Source organism: Suncus etruscus, chromosome 20, assembly GCF_024139225.1.
Source record: "Suncus etruscus isolate mSunEtr1 chromosome 20, mSunEtr1.pri.cur, whole genome shotgun sequence".
Lineage (NCBI taxonomy): Eukaryota > Metazoa > Chordata > Mammalia > Eulipotyphla > Soricidae > Suncus > Suncus etruscus.
The window spans coordinates 8,089,567-8,106,727 of NC_064867.1; the positions used below are offsets into that span (position 1 = coordinate 8,089,567).

General features: G+C 46.9%; 1 protein-coding gene across 1 annotated transcript in view; it reads right to left on the bottom strand.

Annotated features, from left to right (window-relative positions):
* Window positions 1-1,451: 1,451 nt before the first annotated feature.
* The window catches only part of CMTM8 (CKLF like MARVEL transmembrane domain containing 8), a 92,360-nt gene continuing 76,650 nt past the window's right edge, over window positions 1,452-17,161 (bottom strand). Inside the window, exons 2-4 of the mRNA XM_049766443.1 lie at window positions 12,118-12,291; window positions 5,801-5,917; window positions 1,452-1,837 (exon numbers count right to left, since the gene is read on the bottom strand). Of these exons, the coding sequence (XP_049622400.1) occupies window positions 1,754-1,837; window positions 5,801-5,917; window positions 12,118-12,291 (375 nt within the window). The 3' untranslated portion in view covers window positions 1,452-1,753. The remainder of the gene's footprint in view (window positions 1,838-5,800; window positions 5,918-12,117; window positions 12,292-17,161) is intronic.

Sequence of the window (17,161 nt, forward strand, 5' to 3'; positions counted from 1 at the left end):
GAATATTGCACTGGTGAAGGTGGGGATGTTCTTTACATGACTGAAACCTAATCACAATCATATTTGTAATCAAGATGTTTAAATAAAGAAAAAAACATTAAAAAAAAAGAGTGACTATAAAGAACAAACGATGGAGACTGGAGATGTGGGAAGAAGAGGCCACCCCAAAATGTGCCACTTTGGCAGGCGGAGTTTTTGTTGTTGTTGTTGTTGGGTGTTTTGGGGCCACACCTCGCGGTGCTCAGAAATCGCTCCTGGCAGGCTCAGGAGACCATATGGGATGCTGGCACTTGAACCCAGACCTGCTTGTGCAAGGCAAATGCCCTACTGCTGTGCTATCGCTCCAGCCCTGGCAGGTGTTTAAAGGCAATTAGGAACTAGCAGACTTCTCTCTTTCTTTTCTGGTTAAGCCTACACCAGCTGTGCTCAGGGCTTACTCCAGGTTCTGTGCTCATGGATCGCTCCTGGAGAGTTTGGGGGGGACCCTATGTGGTGCCAGGACTGAAACCAGGTTGGCTGCATACAAGGCAAATGCCTTAATCTTTACACTTTCTCTTTTTTTTTTTTTGGGAGGGGGCACACCCAGTGATGCTCAGGGGTTACTCCTGGCTATGCACTCAGAAATTGCTCCTGGCTTGGGGGACCATATGGGACGCCAGGGGATCGAATGCTTTCTGTCTTAGGCTAGCACTTGCAAGGCAGATGCCTTACCTCTAGCACCACCACTCTGCCCCCCCCTTTTTTTTTTGGCTTTTGAGTCACACCTGGTAGCACTCAGGAGTTACTCCTGGTTCTATGCTCAGAAGTCATTCCTGGCAGGCTCAGAGGGTAGGGGGCAATATGGGATACCTGGAATCGAACATGTGTCCATCCTGTGTTGGTTGCATGCAAGACAAATGTCTTACCTCTGTGCTATCGCTCCGGCTCCTACACTTTCTCTCTTGACCCCCTGGTATCACTGAAATGATTAGACTAGCCAAAAAGCCTAGAAGGTCAGAAAGAATTTTCTTGTAGAGATGTGACACTTTTTGTTGTTGTTGTTGTTGTTGTTGGTTTTGAGTCACACCAGCGACACTCAGGGGTTATTCCTGGCTCTGTGCTCAAGTCGATTCTGGCAGGCTTGGGGAACCATATGGGATGCCGGGATTGAAACCACAGTCCATCCTGTGTTGGCCTTGCGCAAGGCGCCTTACCACTGTGCTATCGTTCCGGCCCCAAGATGTGATGCTTATGATGACCATCACAGACACTGGTGATCCTAGCTGTGGATTTGACTCAGCACCAGGGCCTGTTGGGTGTGGCTGTGTGTCTCCTGGCACTCCTGAACTTACAGAGCTGTGAGGATAAAGTTTTACACCAGCACTGACTCCGATGCAGTAGGAGAGTCTCCTTGTCTCAAATCACACACCAGGCTACCCAGGATTTTGACATATTTAATCAAAAACAGAATCTGGCATTTCCAAAGTTAGGTTTACTAATGTCATACAGCCATAGGTTTAGTGATTTATTTATACACTGTCTAAGAAAGTAAGACATCGAGAAAGTAAGTTAGGAGTTCGTTATAAGCTACAGAACTTCACAAAGAAATATCCAGCTTAACTGCAACAAACCATTGTGAGAACTTTTAATTAAGTACATAAAAACATGAGTTAAATACAAGTCTCTGGGAATATACATTATACCTACAGCTGTTTTTACAATGAGATTCTTCCGGTCTTTGTTTTCTCCATCTTTGATTCTCAACATGGAAAAATCACTGTACGGTCCTTGACCTCCAGGCTATAAAACTGAAGTATGCGTTTCCAGCATAGCAGATGGTGACCAAGAAGGCAAAGAACTGTGGGGGGGGGGGAGAAAAAAAGCACAACAGGAAAAGCTATAAAGTATCTATGCATTATTGTATTGTATTATTATATTATATTACATTGTTTTGTCAAGCACTGCCATTCTATGTCATTGAATCAAGCACTCAGAGCTGCCCTTAATTCCAGGCTTTCTTATCTAAAAGACTCAATTGCTTCTGTTGCAATGTGTGTGTGTGTGAGTGAGAGAGAGAGGGGGGGGAGAGAGAGAGAGAGAGAGAGAGAGAGAGAGAGAGAGAGAGAGAGAGAGAGAGAGAGAGAGAGAGAGAGAGAGAGAGAGAGAGAGAAAAGAGCTTAACCCTTAACCTCACATCGGCACAGGGTCAGGGAACAGAAATGAGTGGTATGGGAGTGGAAGGAAGTGAGAACCCACAGGTGTGGTGGGGAATATGTGGGTTCCTCTGAAGTGGTAGCCACAAGGTCCAGTCACTCCTTGCTATTTGTTACACTGAGACCAAGTGCTGACAAAGCTTATTATGTATAATTTTTTTGCAGGGGCCATACCTGGTGGTGCTCAGGGTTACTCCTTGCAGGCTTGGGGAACCGTATGGGATGCCAGAGATTGAACCGAGTCGGCCATGTGCAAGGCAAACACCTTACCTCTGTGCTATCGCTCCGGCCCCTATGATGTATAAATTCTGTGCTGTGTACCCAGGTTCTCTTCCTCTGAGATTTTCAATGTAAGAAAAAAATGATGAAATGTTCCTATATTATCTATCTACCAGATTCTCTTTTATGCAAGAACTACTTTTTTTTTTTTTTTTAATCACTTACTGATGCTCAGGGTAACTCCTAGCTCTGCATTCAGAGATCACTCCTGGTTCAGTCATGTGCAAGGCCAGTTTCTTACTCACTGTACAATCTCTCCAGTCCTGGGAATACTTTTTTTTTTTTTGGTTTTTGGGCCACACCCGGTAACGCTCAGGAGTTACTCCTGGCTATGTGCTCAGAAGTTGCTCCTGGCTCGGGGGACCATATGGGACACCGGGGGATCGAACCACAGTCCGTCCAAGGCTAGCGCAGGCAAGGCAGGCACCTTACCTTTAGCACCACCGCCCGGCCCCTGGGAATACTTTTAAGGTCAGGCAGAGACAAACTTTTATTTATTTTGAGTTTTGGGGCCACATCTAGTGGTGCCTAGTGCCAACTATGCTCAGGAATCACTCCTGCTAGGGCCTGGAAGCCCATGTGGGGTGTCAGAGATTAAATTTGGGTCAGCTACGTACAACGCAAGTGGGTTTTGGTTTTATTTTTTGGTTTTTGGGCCACACCAGGCAGCGCTCAGGAGTTACTCCTGGCTTTGAGCTTAGAAATCACTCCTGGCAGGTTTGGGGGACCATATGGGATGCCAGGGATTGAACCCAGGTCTGTCCTGGGTTGGCTGTGTGCAAGGCAAACGACCTACAGCTATGCTATCACTCTGGCCCCTACAATTAGTAGTTTAAATTAGAAAAGTGGTATATGGGCCGGGAAGGTGGCGCTAGAGGTAAGGTGTCTGCCTTACAAGCGCTAGCCAAGGAACGGACCGCGGTTCGATCCCCCAGCGTCCCATATGGTCCCCCCAAGCCAGGGGCGATTTCTGAGCACATAGCCAGGAGTAACCCCTGAGCGTCAAACGGGTGTGGCCCAAAAACCAAAAAAAAAAAAAAAAAGAAAAGTGGTATATTGTTTAAAATGGTTTAAAAAGGTAGGTAGACACCGGGGTGTGGCTTAGTGGCAGAACACATCCCCTGCATATGGAAGACCCAGATTTTGATCCTTAGTATAATGAAAAGTAAAACACAAAAAGAAAAAAACCTCCTTCCTTCTACTTCTTTTTATTTGGGAAGGGAAGTGTTGGACCATACCCAGTGGTAGGTACGAAGAAGTTACTCCTGGCTTTGTACCCAAGAATTTTTCTTGGAGTGCTTGGGGACCATATGGAATGCTGAGGGTCAAACCCAGGTAGGCCATGTGCAAGCCAAAAGCTCTACTTGCTCCATTGCTCTTGCTTCCCTCCTTCCACTTTATTTAGTCTCAGTCCCTAGAAGAAGTGTTGGTGCATTTCCCTCATCTTTCTAGATATTTTCTTTTTTTTTTTTTAATTCTTTTTTCTAGGTATTTTCAACGTAGAATAAACACTTCTATACTTCTTGTTTGTTTTGTTTTGTTTTGTTTGTTTTTGGGTCACACCGAGTGGTATTGATGGGTCACTCCTGGCTCTGCACTCAGAAATCACTCATGGCAGGCTCGGGGGACATATGTGATGCCGGGGATTGAATCCAGGTCAGCCATGTGCAAGGCAAATGCCCTACCTTATTGATATTTCACTCCAGCTCTTTTTCTGTTTGTTTGTTTTGTTTTTGGGTGGGAGGCATAACCTGTGATATTAAGAGGTTACTCCTGGCTCTACACTCAGGAATTACACCTAGCAGGCTCAGGGAACCATCTGGGATACTTGGGATCAAACCTAGTCTGACACATATAATGCAAGGCCCTACCCACTGTATCATCTCTTTGTCTCTGGAAAATCTGCTTTTTAAAAAATGGGGGAAGAGGCCAGCTGGAGATATAGCACAGCAGGTTTGCCTTTGCACATGTCAAACCCAGCTTTGATACCCAACATTCTAAGTGATCCCATGTGTATCTCCACTCAGAAATGATTCCTGGGCCAGAAAGATAGCACAGTGGAAGGGCAGTTGCCTTGCAATTGGCCAATCCAGGGATGGACTTGGGTTTGATTCCCAGCATTCCATATGGTCCCCTGAAATTGCCAGCAGCAATTTCTGAGTGCAGAGCCAGGAGTAACCCCTGAGCGCCACTGGGTGCAGCCCCAAAATAAAACAAAACAAAAAAAGAAATGATTCCTGATTACAGAGTCAGGAGTTAATCCCTGAGCACTGCCAGATGTATCTCAACAAAACAAACAAGGGGCCGGGAAGGTGGCGCTAGAGGTAAGGTGTCTGCCTTGCAAGCGCTAGCGTAGGATGGACAGTGGTTCGATCCCCTGGCGTCCTATATGGTCCCCCAAGCCAGGGGCGATTTCTGAGCACATAGCCAGGAGTAACCCCTGAGCGTCAAACGGGTGTGGCCCAAAAACAAACAAACAAAAAAAATTCTTGGGCCCGGAGAGATAGCACAGCGGCATTTGCCTTGCAAGCAGCCGATCCAGGACCAAAGGTGGTTGGTTCAAACCATGTCCCATATGGTTCCCCCTGCCTGCCAGGAGCTATTTCTGAGCAGACAGCCAGGAGGAACCGCTGAGCACCGCTGGGTGTGGCCCCAAAACAAAACAAACAAACAAACAAACAAAACAAACAAAAAAGGAGGGGGCACTAAGAAAATAGCTCAGGGGCCGGGCGGTGGCGCTGGAGGTAAGGTGCCTGCCTTGCCTGCGCTAGCCTAGGACGGACCGCGGTTCGATCCCCCGGCATCCCATATGGTCCCCCAAGAAGCCAGGAGCAACTTCTGAGCGCATAGCCAGGAGTAACCCCTGAGCGTCACAGGGTGTGGCCCAAAAACCAAAAAAAAAAAAAAAAAAAAAAAAAAAAAAAAAAAAAAAAAAAAAGAAAATAGCTCAAAGTGTTAGAGTGCAAGCTGTATGTCAGAGCCCTGATTTAGTTCCTGGTCCTACAGGAGCCACATCCAAATAACCAGCAAGAAGACATCCTCAGTTCTTCCAGTTGTGGCCTAGAACCCGAAAAAGAATCCTGGTGGGCTCATCTGCATTTAGAGGCAGTACAACTATGTAGAAGTCTCGAATATACGCTCCCTTGAAGGCTGATTCGGTTCTGGCCATTTATCTGGCTCTCACAGAAGCAGTTCCTTAGCTTCAGTGCACTTAGGGACGGGCCACCAAGTATGATGTTTCTGGCCCTATGCTGACTGCTCCCCTTCAATCCTGTGAGAGGCCCCCCTCAGGGGCATAAGGAGGAGGTCATGGAAGCCTAGGCACTCACCGAGGACGCTGCCCAGCTGTTGAAGTTGTGGTTGACCCTCTCCGTTGAGACAGAGGACGCATCCACCACTGCGGCTGAGAGGTACAAGACGAAGGCGCTGCTGTTGAAACACAGGCCCTGGGGAGACAAGGTGGGGGGGATCAAGATATTCAGGGAGGGTAGGAGCATCCCAGACAGGCAGGGTAGGAGTACATAGCCATAATGAGGACCACTGATCAATGCCTTAAGGAGAGGAGACCTGGGGCTGGAGTGATGGCACAGTGGTAGGGCGTTTGCCTTACATGCAGCTGACCCAGGACAGACCTTGGTTTGAACCCTGGCATTCCCTATGGTCCTCCAAGCCAGGAGTGATTTCTGAATGCATAGCCAGGAGTAACCCCTGAGTGTTACCAGGTGTGCCCCCCCGCCAAAAAAAAAGATGAGGAGACCTTTGTACCCATTCAGACACAGCCCACATAGATTCCTCCCTGTAAAAGGCAGGAAAAAAAAAGTACAGAAACCTCTGTACTATAATGTATTACTGGATTCAACAATATACACGGCCCCTTTCTGCAGAGAGGAAGTAGCTTCTTTTTTAGTCTGACAATCATTTCCTGTCTAGAAGCTAACTGCTGTCTGCAGGAGGCAGGGCAAGCAGACACCAAGGTTGGCAACTGAGATTGGCATGAGGCAACCTTTCTCCATTCCTAATTCTCAAATACCCTCCGAGCTAGGGCCAGAGTGATAACACGTGGGTAAAGCCTTGCATATGGTCAAATGGGTTTCAGTGCCCAGCATCCCATTGGTCTCTGATCTCACCAGGAGTGATTTCTGAGTGTAAAGCTAGGAATAACCCCTGAGCACCACTGGATGTGACCCAGAAACAAAAGCAAAAACAGCAACAAACAAAAATGCCCTTAGTGCTTACATTTTTTCACCTGCAAAGTGATGGTGAAGATGAAATGATGCAGAAATTAAACACTGGCATATGCTCATATACATAGTGACACCTGACACATACCAGTGCTAATGCCTAGAAAATGTTCACCACCCTGCCTTCTGCAAGCAACGCATACCACACAGGGGGCTTATATAAGATCAACAGGAGAGGAATTCTCTAGGAATATACTCAACCCTGGTACTTGCAGTCATGCAGAGGACATTCCATGGCTTTGAAGCTTCAGCTCAAATCAGATTTATAAGAAAGTACATTTGTTGGGGCCAGAGAGATAGATAGCACAGCAGTAAGGCATTTGCCTTAGATGCAGGATGGTGGTTCAAATCCCGGCATTCCATATGGTCCCCCGAGCCTGCCAGGAGTGATTTCTGAGCCTAGAGCCAGGAGTAACCCCCCAGCGCTACCGGGTGTGACCCCACCACCCCCCCCCAAAAAAGAAAGAAAGTACAGTTGTCTTTGATATTTCTGAGCATTCCTTTGATTTGGGTTTTCTGTTCTGACTGTAAATGGTCCCTAGATTGTTCGGTTCTCAGGTGCAACCTATTGCCAAGGCTAAACTGTGTTTATCCACTGAGGCATGTCAAGACAAGTCTGATTTTTGCAGTGCCCTCTGGGCGGTATACTAGCCAAGCTTCCAAGGGGCTAAAATCACATTGAAGAACTCTCTTCTTTCCAGCTGGAGACACCTCAGGTGCTCTGCAAGCCAAAAGTAAATTGCAGTCCTTGCACTAAGCCTCTGTAAATACCAACTTGGGACCTTAAGCTGATGGCCCTGTTTAGAAAGGTCAAAATCTGGGGCCAGCGAGGTGGCACTAGAGGTAAGGTGTCTGCCTTGCAAGCGCTAGCCAAGGAAGGATGGCGGTTAGATCCCCCAGCGTCCCATATGGTCCCCCCAAGCCAGGGACAATTTCTGAGCGCTTAGCCAGGAGTAACCCCTGAGCATCAAGTGGGTGTGGACCAAAAAACAAAAACAAAAACAAAAAAAATCTGAGCACCCGCAAGGAAAGCCCAAGGCCTGGCCTCCTGAGGGTTGGTGGGGTGCTCCCAAAAAGAGAACTGTAAACAGTACTGGAAGGAGAGTGAGACCTACACTCCCAGACACTGTGGCAGGGATACTATGGAGTCAGCTAAGGGTGACAGATTTCAATCATGCAAATGGAAACATCTGAAATAAGGGGGAAGGGACCTCTACTTTATAAAGCACCACTAAATGCAATTATATTTAAAAATGCAATCAATTATGAAATCTAGGGCTTAGAGAAGAGTCTCTAGATGAACTAGTTTTAGGGTTAACAAATAGGTTTGTTTTGTCAGTTTGTCAATAAAGTTTTATGGGTACACAACCTTGATTGTAAATGGCAAGCTGGTCGCAGTTAGCAGATGGTCCCCAGAGATAAAATATTCTCTAGATCCTTCTACAAGAAAAGGAAATGTAGGCTAGATTCCAAAAAGGAATTGCTCATTGTTGTACTTGCTCCCTCGTCACACTTTTCCTCTCCCCAGCTCAGAAGTTTGCTTCAAGATGTAATTTGGGGCGGGGGGGGGGGGGTCACACCCAGCATCGCTCTGGGATTACTCCTGGCTCTATGCTCAGAAATCGCTCCTGGCAGGCTCAGGGGACTATATGGGATGCCGGAATTTGAACCACCATCCTTCTGCATGCATGTTACAATCTTCCACGTCCATGAAGTGCCCTTTCTCTTATAAAAATGCTCCCTACAACATGATTTCCCTCACTTTCCCTGCCCCTCAACCAGCATGTTTTTCAGAATCTGTGGTTTTTGATGTGCTCTGAGCTTAGTTGCTTTAGTTGTATTCCAAATAGAAGAAAAACCATCTGGTATTGACTTCCTCTTCCTGACTTGTTTCTCTGTTCTATTCAGACTGTGTAGAAAGACAGAACTTCATCTATTTTAACCACCTGGCAAGATCCTCTATGACCCACATAACGACTTTCCACCATGGCATTCAGTAAATCCACCTAGTCCAAAGGACTGTCTTCTGGCCTCTTGTTTCTGGGTTACTGTGGCTTCAGGGTGAACGGACTTTTTGTGACTCCTGTATTCTGGTGAGCCTGTGCTCCCGAGAGACCATGAGGAGTTTCTTCTTTCTTTTTTTTGGTTACACCCGGCAGCACTCAGGGATTAATCCTGGCTCTACGATCAGAAATAGCCCCTGGCAGGCTTAGGGGACCTTATGGGATGTCCAACAGCCATCTTTCTGCGCCTCAGGCAAATGCCTTGTCGCTGTGCTATCTCTTTGGCTCCTCTTCTTTTCTTTTCTTTTTTTCTGGGGGGGTCACATCCGGCAGTGTTAGGTAGCTTCTCCAGGCTCTACACTCAGAAATCACCCCCGCCAGACTTAGGGGACCATATGGGATGCTGGGACTCGAAACACCTTACCTTCATGCTATCTCTCGGGCCCCTCATGGGGGGTTTCTTGTGCTGTATATGATGGCCAGATGAGCTTTGCTGGAACTACCTACCAGCTTTACTATATTCTTGAAAAATCTCAAAGGATAGACCCTTCACTTGCATATTTGAGTACAGTAAAGCATTAGTCTATCTGCTTTGTGAAATAAAAAGAGATAATGGTGGCTGGAGGGACAGTACAGGAGAGACACTATTTTGCATGTAGCTGTAACAGCAAGGACCCTGGCTTTTTCCCCAGCACCACATATGGTGCTCATATCTGAGCACAAAGCCAGGAGTAGTGCCCTGAGACTGCTGGGTGGGGGGCCAAAATGAAAGCATTTTCATTTTCATTGCAAGGTGTTCCCTTGCACGTAGCTGACCCGGGTTCGATTCCCAGTATCCCATATGGTCCCCCAAGCCTGCCAGGAGAATTTCTGAGCACTGCTGGATAAAGCCCCCACACAAACAAACAAAACAAAACAAAACAAAAGACTCCTCGGTGAAATATACTCTTCCCTCTAAATAAAGAGATTGGTTCCGGGGGGTGGGGGTGAGTAAGGGGTGGGTGGGCTTAAATTAACTCTGAAGAGGCCAGAGAGATAGCATGGAGGTAGGGCATTTCCTTGCATGCAGAAGGAAAGTGGTTTGAATCCCAGCATCCCATATGGTTCCCCGAGCCTGCCAGGAGCGATTTCTGAGCATAAAGCCAGGAGTAACCCCTGAGCGCTGCCGATGTGACCCAAAAACCAAAATAAATAAATAAATAAGCAAGCTCTGAAGGCACAGAAAAAGAGTCAGAAACATTTTGGACAGTGATTTTTACCATACCCAATCTCCAACAACACATATGGTATCCCATGCCCACCAAGTGTAATTCCTGAGCACAGAACCAGGAGCAGAACCACAGAACAGTGCCTGGAGCACTGTTAGGTGTGCCCCCCCCCTAAAAATTGTGATGTTAAAGTTGATTCTGTGGGTCTTCAGGAAGGAGACAAGAAGTGAGCAAAAGGGTCTGCCTTCTTTGGAGTATGAAGAGAAATGTGAAAATAAAAGTGGGCTAGAACACAGGCCATTCTGGTGAGGTGTGGATAAAACAGAAATTTATGACAGAAAATCCAATGAAAGCTGATCTGTGTATACACCAAGCGGCAAAGAATCATACTGAACTCTTTTTCAAACCTGCAAGTAATGGCGCTGGGTATTTCCAGCTGAAGGGTTATTTGTTTTGGTTTCATGGGAGGAAAGGCTGGATATAGAAATTTTTGTGGAGGGGGAACCCGCATCTAAAAGAGCTCAGTGCTAACTTCTGGCTCTGTGCTCAGGGATCGTTTGTGGCAGATTTGGGAGACCATACGTAGTGCTGGGGATCAAACCCTGGTCAGGCAATTGGAAGGACCTGCTATAATATTTCTCTGGCCCCAGCTGAAGAGACTTTTTCTTTTTTGGGTCACACCCAGCAGCGCTCAGAAGTTACTCCTGGCTCTCTAAGTTCAGAAATCACTCCTGGCAGGCTCAGGAGACCATATGGGATGCCAGGATTTGAATTACCGTCCTTCTGCATGCAAGGCAAACACCCTACCTCCATACTATCTCTCCGGCCCCTGAAGAGATTTTTCAACAAAATGTTGAAAACTTGGATCCATGAGCCAGAGAGACAGCACAGCGGTAGGGCATTTGCCTTGCACACAGCCAACTCAGGACTGATGTTTGTTCAAATCCCGGCATCCCATATAGTCCCCCAAGCTTTCCAGGAGTGATTTCTGAGCAGAGACAAGAGTAACTCCAAGAGTAACTCCTGAGTGCTGCCAGGTGTGATCCAAAATAAAACAAACAGAATGTTGAAATGTATTGGTTCTTGCTGATTACTTTAAAAGAAAAGGATGAGGGGCCGGGCGATGGCGCTGGAGGTAAGGTGCCTGCCTTGCCTGCGCTAGCCTAGGATGGACCGCGGTTCGATCCCCCGGCGTCCCATATGGTCCCCCAAGAAGCCAGGAGCAACTTCTGAGCGCATAGCCAGGAGTAACCCCTGAGCGTCACAGGGTGTGGCCCAAAAACCAAAAAAAAAAAAAAAAAGAAAAAGGATGAAGCACAAAGCATTCTTTAAATAGAAAGGAACCAGATTTGAAGACTGAATTTATTTGTTTATTTATTTATTTATTTTTGGTTTTTGGGTCACAGCTGGCAGCAATCAGGGGTTACTCCTGGCTCTCTGCTCAGAAATCACTCCTGGCAGGCATGGGGACCATATGGGATGCCAAAATTTGAACCACCATCCTTCAGCATGCAAGGCAAGCGCCTTACCTCCATACTATCTCTCCGGTCCCTTATTTATTTATTTTATTATTTGAGTCACACCCGGCAGCGCTCAGAGGTTACTCCTGCTTCTGTGCTCAGAAATTGTTCCTGCCAGGCTTCAAGGGACCATATGGAATGCCAGGAACAGATCCGGGGTCTGTCCTGTTAGGTTGGCCTCATGCAAGGCAAACACCCTACTGCTATACTATCACTCCAGCCCACTCCTGTCTTTAAATGTGAGGGTGCTGACTTGCTCTGACAGTGTTTATCACTTCTTTTCCTTTTCTTCCCTGTTATTTGGTTTTGGCTTATTGGATCATACCACATGGTACTCAAGGCTTACTCCTTGTTCTGTGTCAAGGAGACCATCTGAGGTGCCAGAAATTAAGCCTGGGTCAGCCATGTGCAAAGCAAGTGCATTGTCAGCTGTACTATCTCTTTGTCAGCTGTACTATCTCTCTGGCCCTGAATTTATTTTGGAGAACTCTGCTACTAGTTGGAAAGGAACCTGGGAGCTTCCAAACGACTCATCTTCACATTAAAATACACCAGTGTCTTATGTTTATCTGCTTTGTCCTCTGCTTTGTTGGCAGAGACAACTGAGGAGCAGAGAATTACATTTTATCTCAACTAATAGTCAAGAACAGAATAACCACCCCCAGTTTCCTTACCACAGTTGTCCAGGGCACTTGGGGAATCCTGGTGTAGGTCATTGTTAGGTAGATGATGAGGAAGAAGACGGTGAGGACCCAGTAAAACACAGCTACGAACATGACCCAGCCAAACGCAGGCACCCGGAAATATTCTGTTCCTGCTATCAGGGTCCACACCAGCAGTCCCAGGATCTGGAGGGTGATGGGGGAGGCGGAAGTAATAAGGAGAAAAAAGTGAAGAAGAGAAAAAAATTATTACAGTGTCAATGACAACCATGCATATATTCACATCTCAGGATCAACACATTTACTATAATCCACACTCATGTTCTCTCTCTCTCTCTCTCTCTCTCCTCTCTCTCTCTCTCTCTTCTCTCTCCTCCTCTCCCTCTCTCTCTCTCTCTCTCTCTCTCTCTCTCTCTCTCTCTCACTCTCTCTCTCCCTCTCTCTCTCTCTCTCTCTCTCTCCTCTCCTCTCTCTCTCTCTCTCTCTCTCATCTCTCTCTCTCTCTCTCTCTCTCTCTCTCTCTCTCTCTCTCTCTCTCAGGTGTATGAGCTCAGAAATTGCTCCTGGCTTGGGGAACTACATGGGATGCCGGGGTTTGAACCCAGGTCCATCCTGTGTCAGCTGCATGCAATGCAAATGCCTTACTGCTGCGGTATCACTCCGGCCCCACTCATGCCTTTTAATGCCAAGAGGGCAAAATGAATGAACATAACAGGCTAGGGGCAGAGACCAAAGAGAAATGATGTCTTATTTTATGCCTTATTTTAAAGGGGAATGTCTAGCAAGAGGTTCTAGATGGTGCTATGGGAAGGTTTTATAGGTCCCTATAAAATTTGATATTTTTCCCCAGGAAAACACACACACACACACACAAAAAATCATGTTTTTACACTATCATTTTGATTTTGTTTTTGTTTTTTGGCCATTCCTGATGCTCAGGGGTTACTCCTGGCTATGTGTTCAGAAATCACTCCTGACTTGGGGGATTGAAGTGTTACATTCTCTAGGAGATTGGTTAAAGTTTGATTCCCACCAAGCTCCCAGACAGGAAAAGCAGTTCTACTCTTTAATTACAAAATTATACAACAGGGGACCATATGGGATGCCGGGGGATCACACTGCAGTCTGTCCTAGGTTAGTGCGCACAAGGCAGGCGCCTTACTGCTTGCGCCACCGCTCCAGCCCCCATCATTTTGATCTTTAAAAGTTAGCACTATTGGGCCCGGAGAGATAGCACAGCGGCGTTTGCCTTGCAAGCAGCCGATCCAGGACCAAAGGTGGTTGGTTCGAATCCCGGTGTCCTATATGGTCCCCCGTGCCTGCCAGGAGCTATTTCTGAGCAGACAGCCAGGAGTAACCCCTGAGCACCGCTGGGTGTGGCCCAAAAACCAAAAACCAAAAACCAAAAAAAAAAAAAAAAAAAAAAAAAGTTAGCACTATTAAGGTTTTTTGAATTTGTTATTGTTTTGGTCTATACCTGGCAGGGCTTGGGGAAATATATGAGTACTGGGGATTGAATTTGAGTTGGCCACACCTTGTTTTGCCAGGCAAACACCCTATTCTGTGCACCATCTCTCCTCCAGCTTTTTTTTTGCCTTTGGGTCACACCCAGTGGTACTCAGGGTTTACTTCTAGCTCAGAAATTGCCCCTGGCAGGCTTGGACCATATGGGATACTGGGGGTCAAACCTGGGTCCATCCCGGGTTGGTAGCATGCAAGACACATGTCCTACCACTGTGTTATCACTCCAGCCCCTCCTTTCATACTTAGTTATAGTGTCAAGAGGTTTGAATTTAGGGCCTCCAAAATGTACACATATACTTCAGCATAGAACAATACTGTTTATATGTTGTATATATTAATATCTAATAATATTGTTATTGTTATTTGCTGTGCTGGGGACTGAATCCAAACATCAGAGCAAGTAAGGAGTGTGCCTGGCCACAAGCCACATCCCCAGTTTCTACAAAGTTTTAGAACACCATGGTGGTAGGGACAAAACAATATACACTATGACTGGAACTTGCTCGAAGGATAATTTCACTTGGAAAGTGACAGCAGGTCCCTCAAGGTAGTTCCTAGGAGTGATGTTCTCCCAAGGAACAAGCTGCTGATGACACATTTCTTGTAGCTGGCAAATATATGGCCTTTAAGCTTTCACCTAAACCTAGCCAAAAGGCTGCAAAGCGATGGCCTGAGAACTTTCAGAAGGAGGACAAGGGCCAAAGAGAAAGTAAAGGGGATAGAGCAATTGCTTTGAGTGCAGCTGACCCAGCATGCAATGGGATGTGATGGGTACTGCTAATCCCTAGAAGTACCACTCAGAGTCCTCTGGATACCAACAAGAGTCACTTCTGTAATAGCCCTCTAGGGCACTGCAGGATGTGACCCCTACCATGAAAACACCCCCCCCCCCAAGAGACGAGCAGAGATCCTTTTAGACCATGCAAATAATGGTATAGAGACTTCTCTAGAAGACTACTGGCTGTGTGTGTGTGTGGGGGGGGGGTTTGGCAAGATCAAAGTCAAAATCCGAATGGATGGACATCACTAAGAAAACCACCAGTTCTAACATGGAAACATCATCTATCTTGTCTTTAAATTGAAACTTCAATATATAGGGGGCTGGAGTGATAGCACAGCAGTAGGACATCTGCCTTGCATGCGAATGACCCGGTTTGAACCCAGCTTCGGCATTGCATATGGTTCCCCAAGCCTGAATTCTACCAGGAGCGATTTCTGATCACAGAACCAGGAATAACCCCAGGGTTGCTGGATGTGGCCCCCCAAAACCCAATAAAATAAAATAAAATTCAATATATACTTGTGGTCTCAGGGAGTCCAGGGGCCACATCCCACCATTTCTGGACAATCATGTTGAAAATTTGGTGCATTGAAAATGTAGGGTTGCTGGGGCCAATAGCGGTTGGGGGGGGGCACAGGGGCTCAAAGCTAAGAAAACTTCACACTCAAGCACTTTCAACAGACGAGGCATTCTATGTGACAGGGTGCAAACTGAATACTAAACAGATCCTGTGTATACAACTTGGTCCACTGAGGAAGTTCTCTAATAACTGTGGAAAATACCGCTGAAGGAAGGTCGAGCCTATGATAAGGGTCTGTAACAGGGAGATGTGGTGGCAAGTTAGGTATCTGAGAAATGACTTGAGCCTGAGCGAGACCCAGTGAGATGTCGGTGGGAAACCAGGCTGTAGACAGACAGCAAAGGCGGGCAGGATGGAATGGCCTTCTGTCTCCTGGCACTGTTGAGTGGGTATGATAGCCAGGACATTGGGGGCAGCGTCGAGAAGTTGAAAGGGCTAGATCTATGGACTTTGGGATCTAAAGAGCTTGGACTCGATGAAAAGACAGAGGATGAAGGGCAGAGAGACAGCACAATGGGTAGGGTGCTTGCTTTGTGGGCCACCTGGATTTATTTGATCCCCAAACCCAAGAGTGATCCACTGCGAAAAGCCTGTGGGGGAAAGCTAGAGCTTTTCAGGCAAGAGTTAGCAGAGGTGGTGTTTTCTGTCACTCAATACTGAGATTCGTCCACGATGCTGAAAACTTTTGTTGATGCCAATTTTGGTTTTTTTTGTTTTGTTTTGTTTTGTTTTTGGGTCACACCCGGCGGTGCTCAGGGGTTACTCCTGGCTGTCTGCTCAGAAATAGCTTCTGGCAGGCATGGGGGACCCTATGGGACACCGGGATTCGAACCAACCACCATTGGTCCTGGATCGGCTGCTTGCAAGGCAAACACCGCTGTGCTATCTCTCCGGGCCCTGATGCCAATTTTGGGGTGGGGTAGGGGTGCAGTTTGGGCCAAACCTACAGTGCTCAGGGGCTAGCTCTTTGCTCAGCAGTGACCTCTGGTGGTGCTCAGAGTTAGTTACATGCAAGGGAAGTGTCAACCCCTGGGCTCTCATCAGCCCTTGATGGTTTGCTCTTTGCTCCTTCTCCTCCTGGGTACACACTGATTTTCAAACAGGGAGCCCCACTCTCTCGCCTCAGCGTCTGGAATTCTGTGGTCCTGGGAGGTGACCAGAGAACCTATGTTTCTACCAAGTTCCCAGTTGATGGTGATACCCTGTTCCAGGACCCCACGTTCAGAACCACTAGTGGGGACCCAGAAAAGGTGCAAAGGTTGGTGCACATGTTTTGCATGTGGGAGGTACTGCACAGTCACCTGGGCACAGAGCTGGGTGTGGCCCCCAAGCACTGCTGGATGTGACCTCAAAACCAAAACTAACAAATCATGGTCTTACTGAATTTATAGAGACTCTTTCTCAAAGAGGCTTATTTTTTTTTCTCTCTGTGGTTAAATTTTAGTTTCAATAATGTTTTTCAAGATACAGGCTTTTTTTGTTTTTGTTTTTGGGCCACACCTGGTAATGTGTACTCCTGGCTATGCACTGAGAAATTACTCCTGGCTCAGGGGACTATATAGAATGCCGGGGATCAAACCAACGTCTGTCCTGGGTCAGCTGTGTACAAGGCAAACGCTCTACTGCTTGCACCACTGCCCTGGCCCCCTCGAGATACAATTTTATGCCTCTTCAGAACAGACCACATCATACCTATCACCGAAGTGCCAATATTTCTCCTCTTCCCTCACTCAACCAAGACCCAGGAGTTGTTTAGATGGGGCTTTGTTTGCTCTAGACGCAGGGGTCTCAAACTCAATTTACCTGCGGGCCGCAGGAGGCAAAGTTGGGGTAATCCTTGAGTGCAAAGTCATAAGTAAGCCTTAAACATTGGGGGGTGTGACCCAAACAACTAAAACAAAACAAAACGAAAAAAGATTCCTCTAGGGCAGGGCCACAAAATGTTGTACAGAGGGCCATTTGTGGCTCTCGGGCCGAAAGTTTGAGACCCCTGCTAGATAGTCTTCACAACTTTATACTCACATTTACAACTTTTAAAATGTTAGGGCTGGAAAGAAGTACAGCCAGCAGGGAGGGTGCCTGTCTTGCACACAGACCTTAGTTAGGTCCCCAGGATCTCACATGGACAGACACTCAATTACTGAACCAGGAGTGATCCCTGAGAAGAGAGC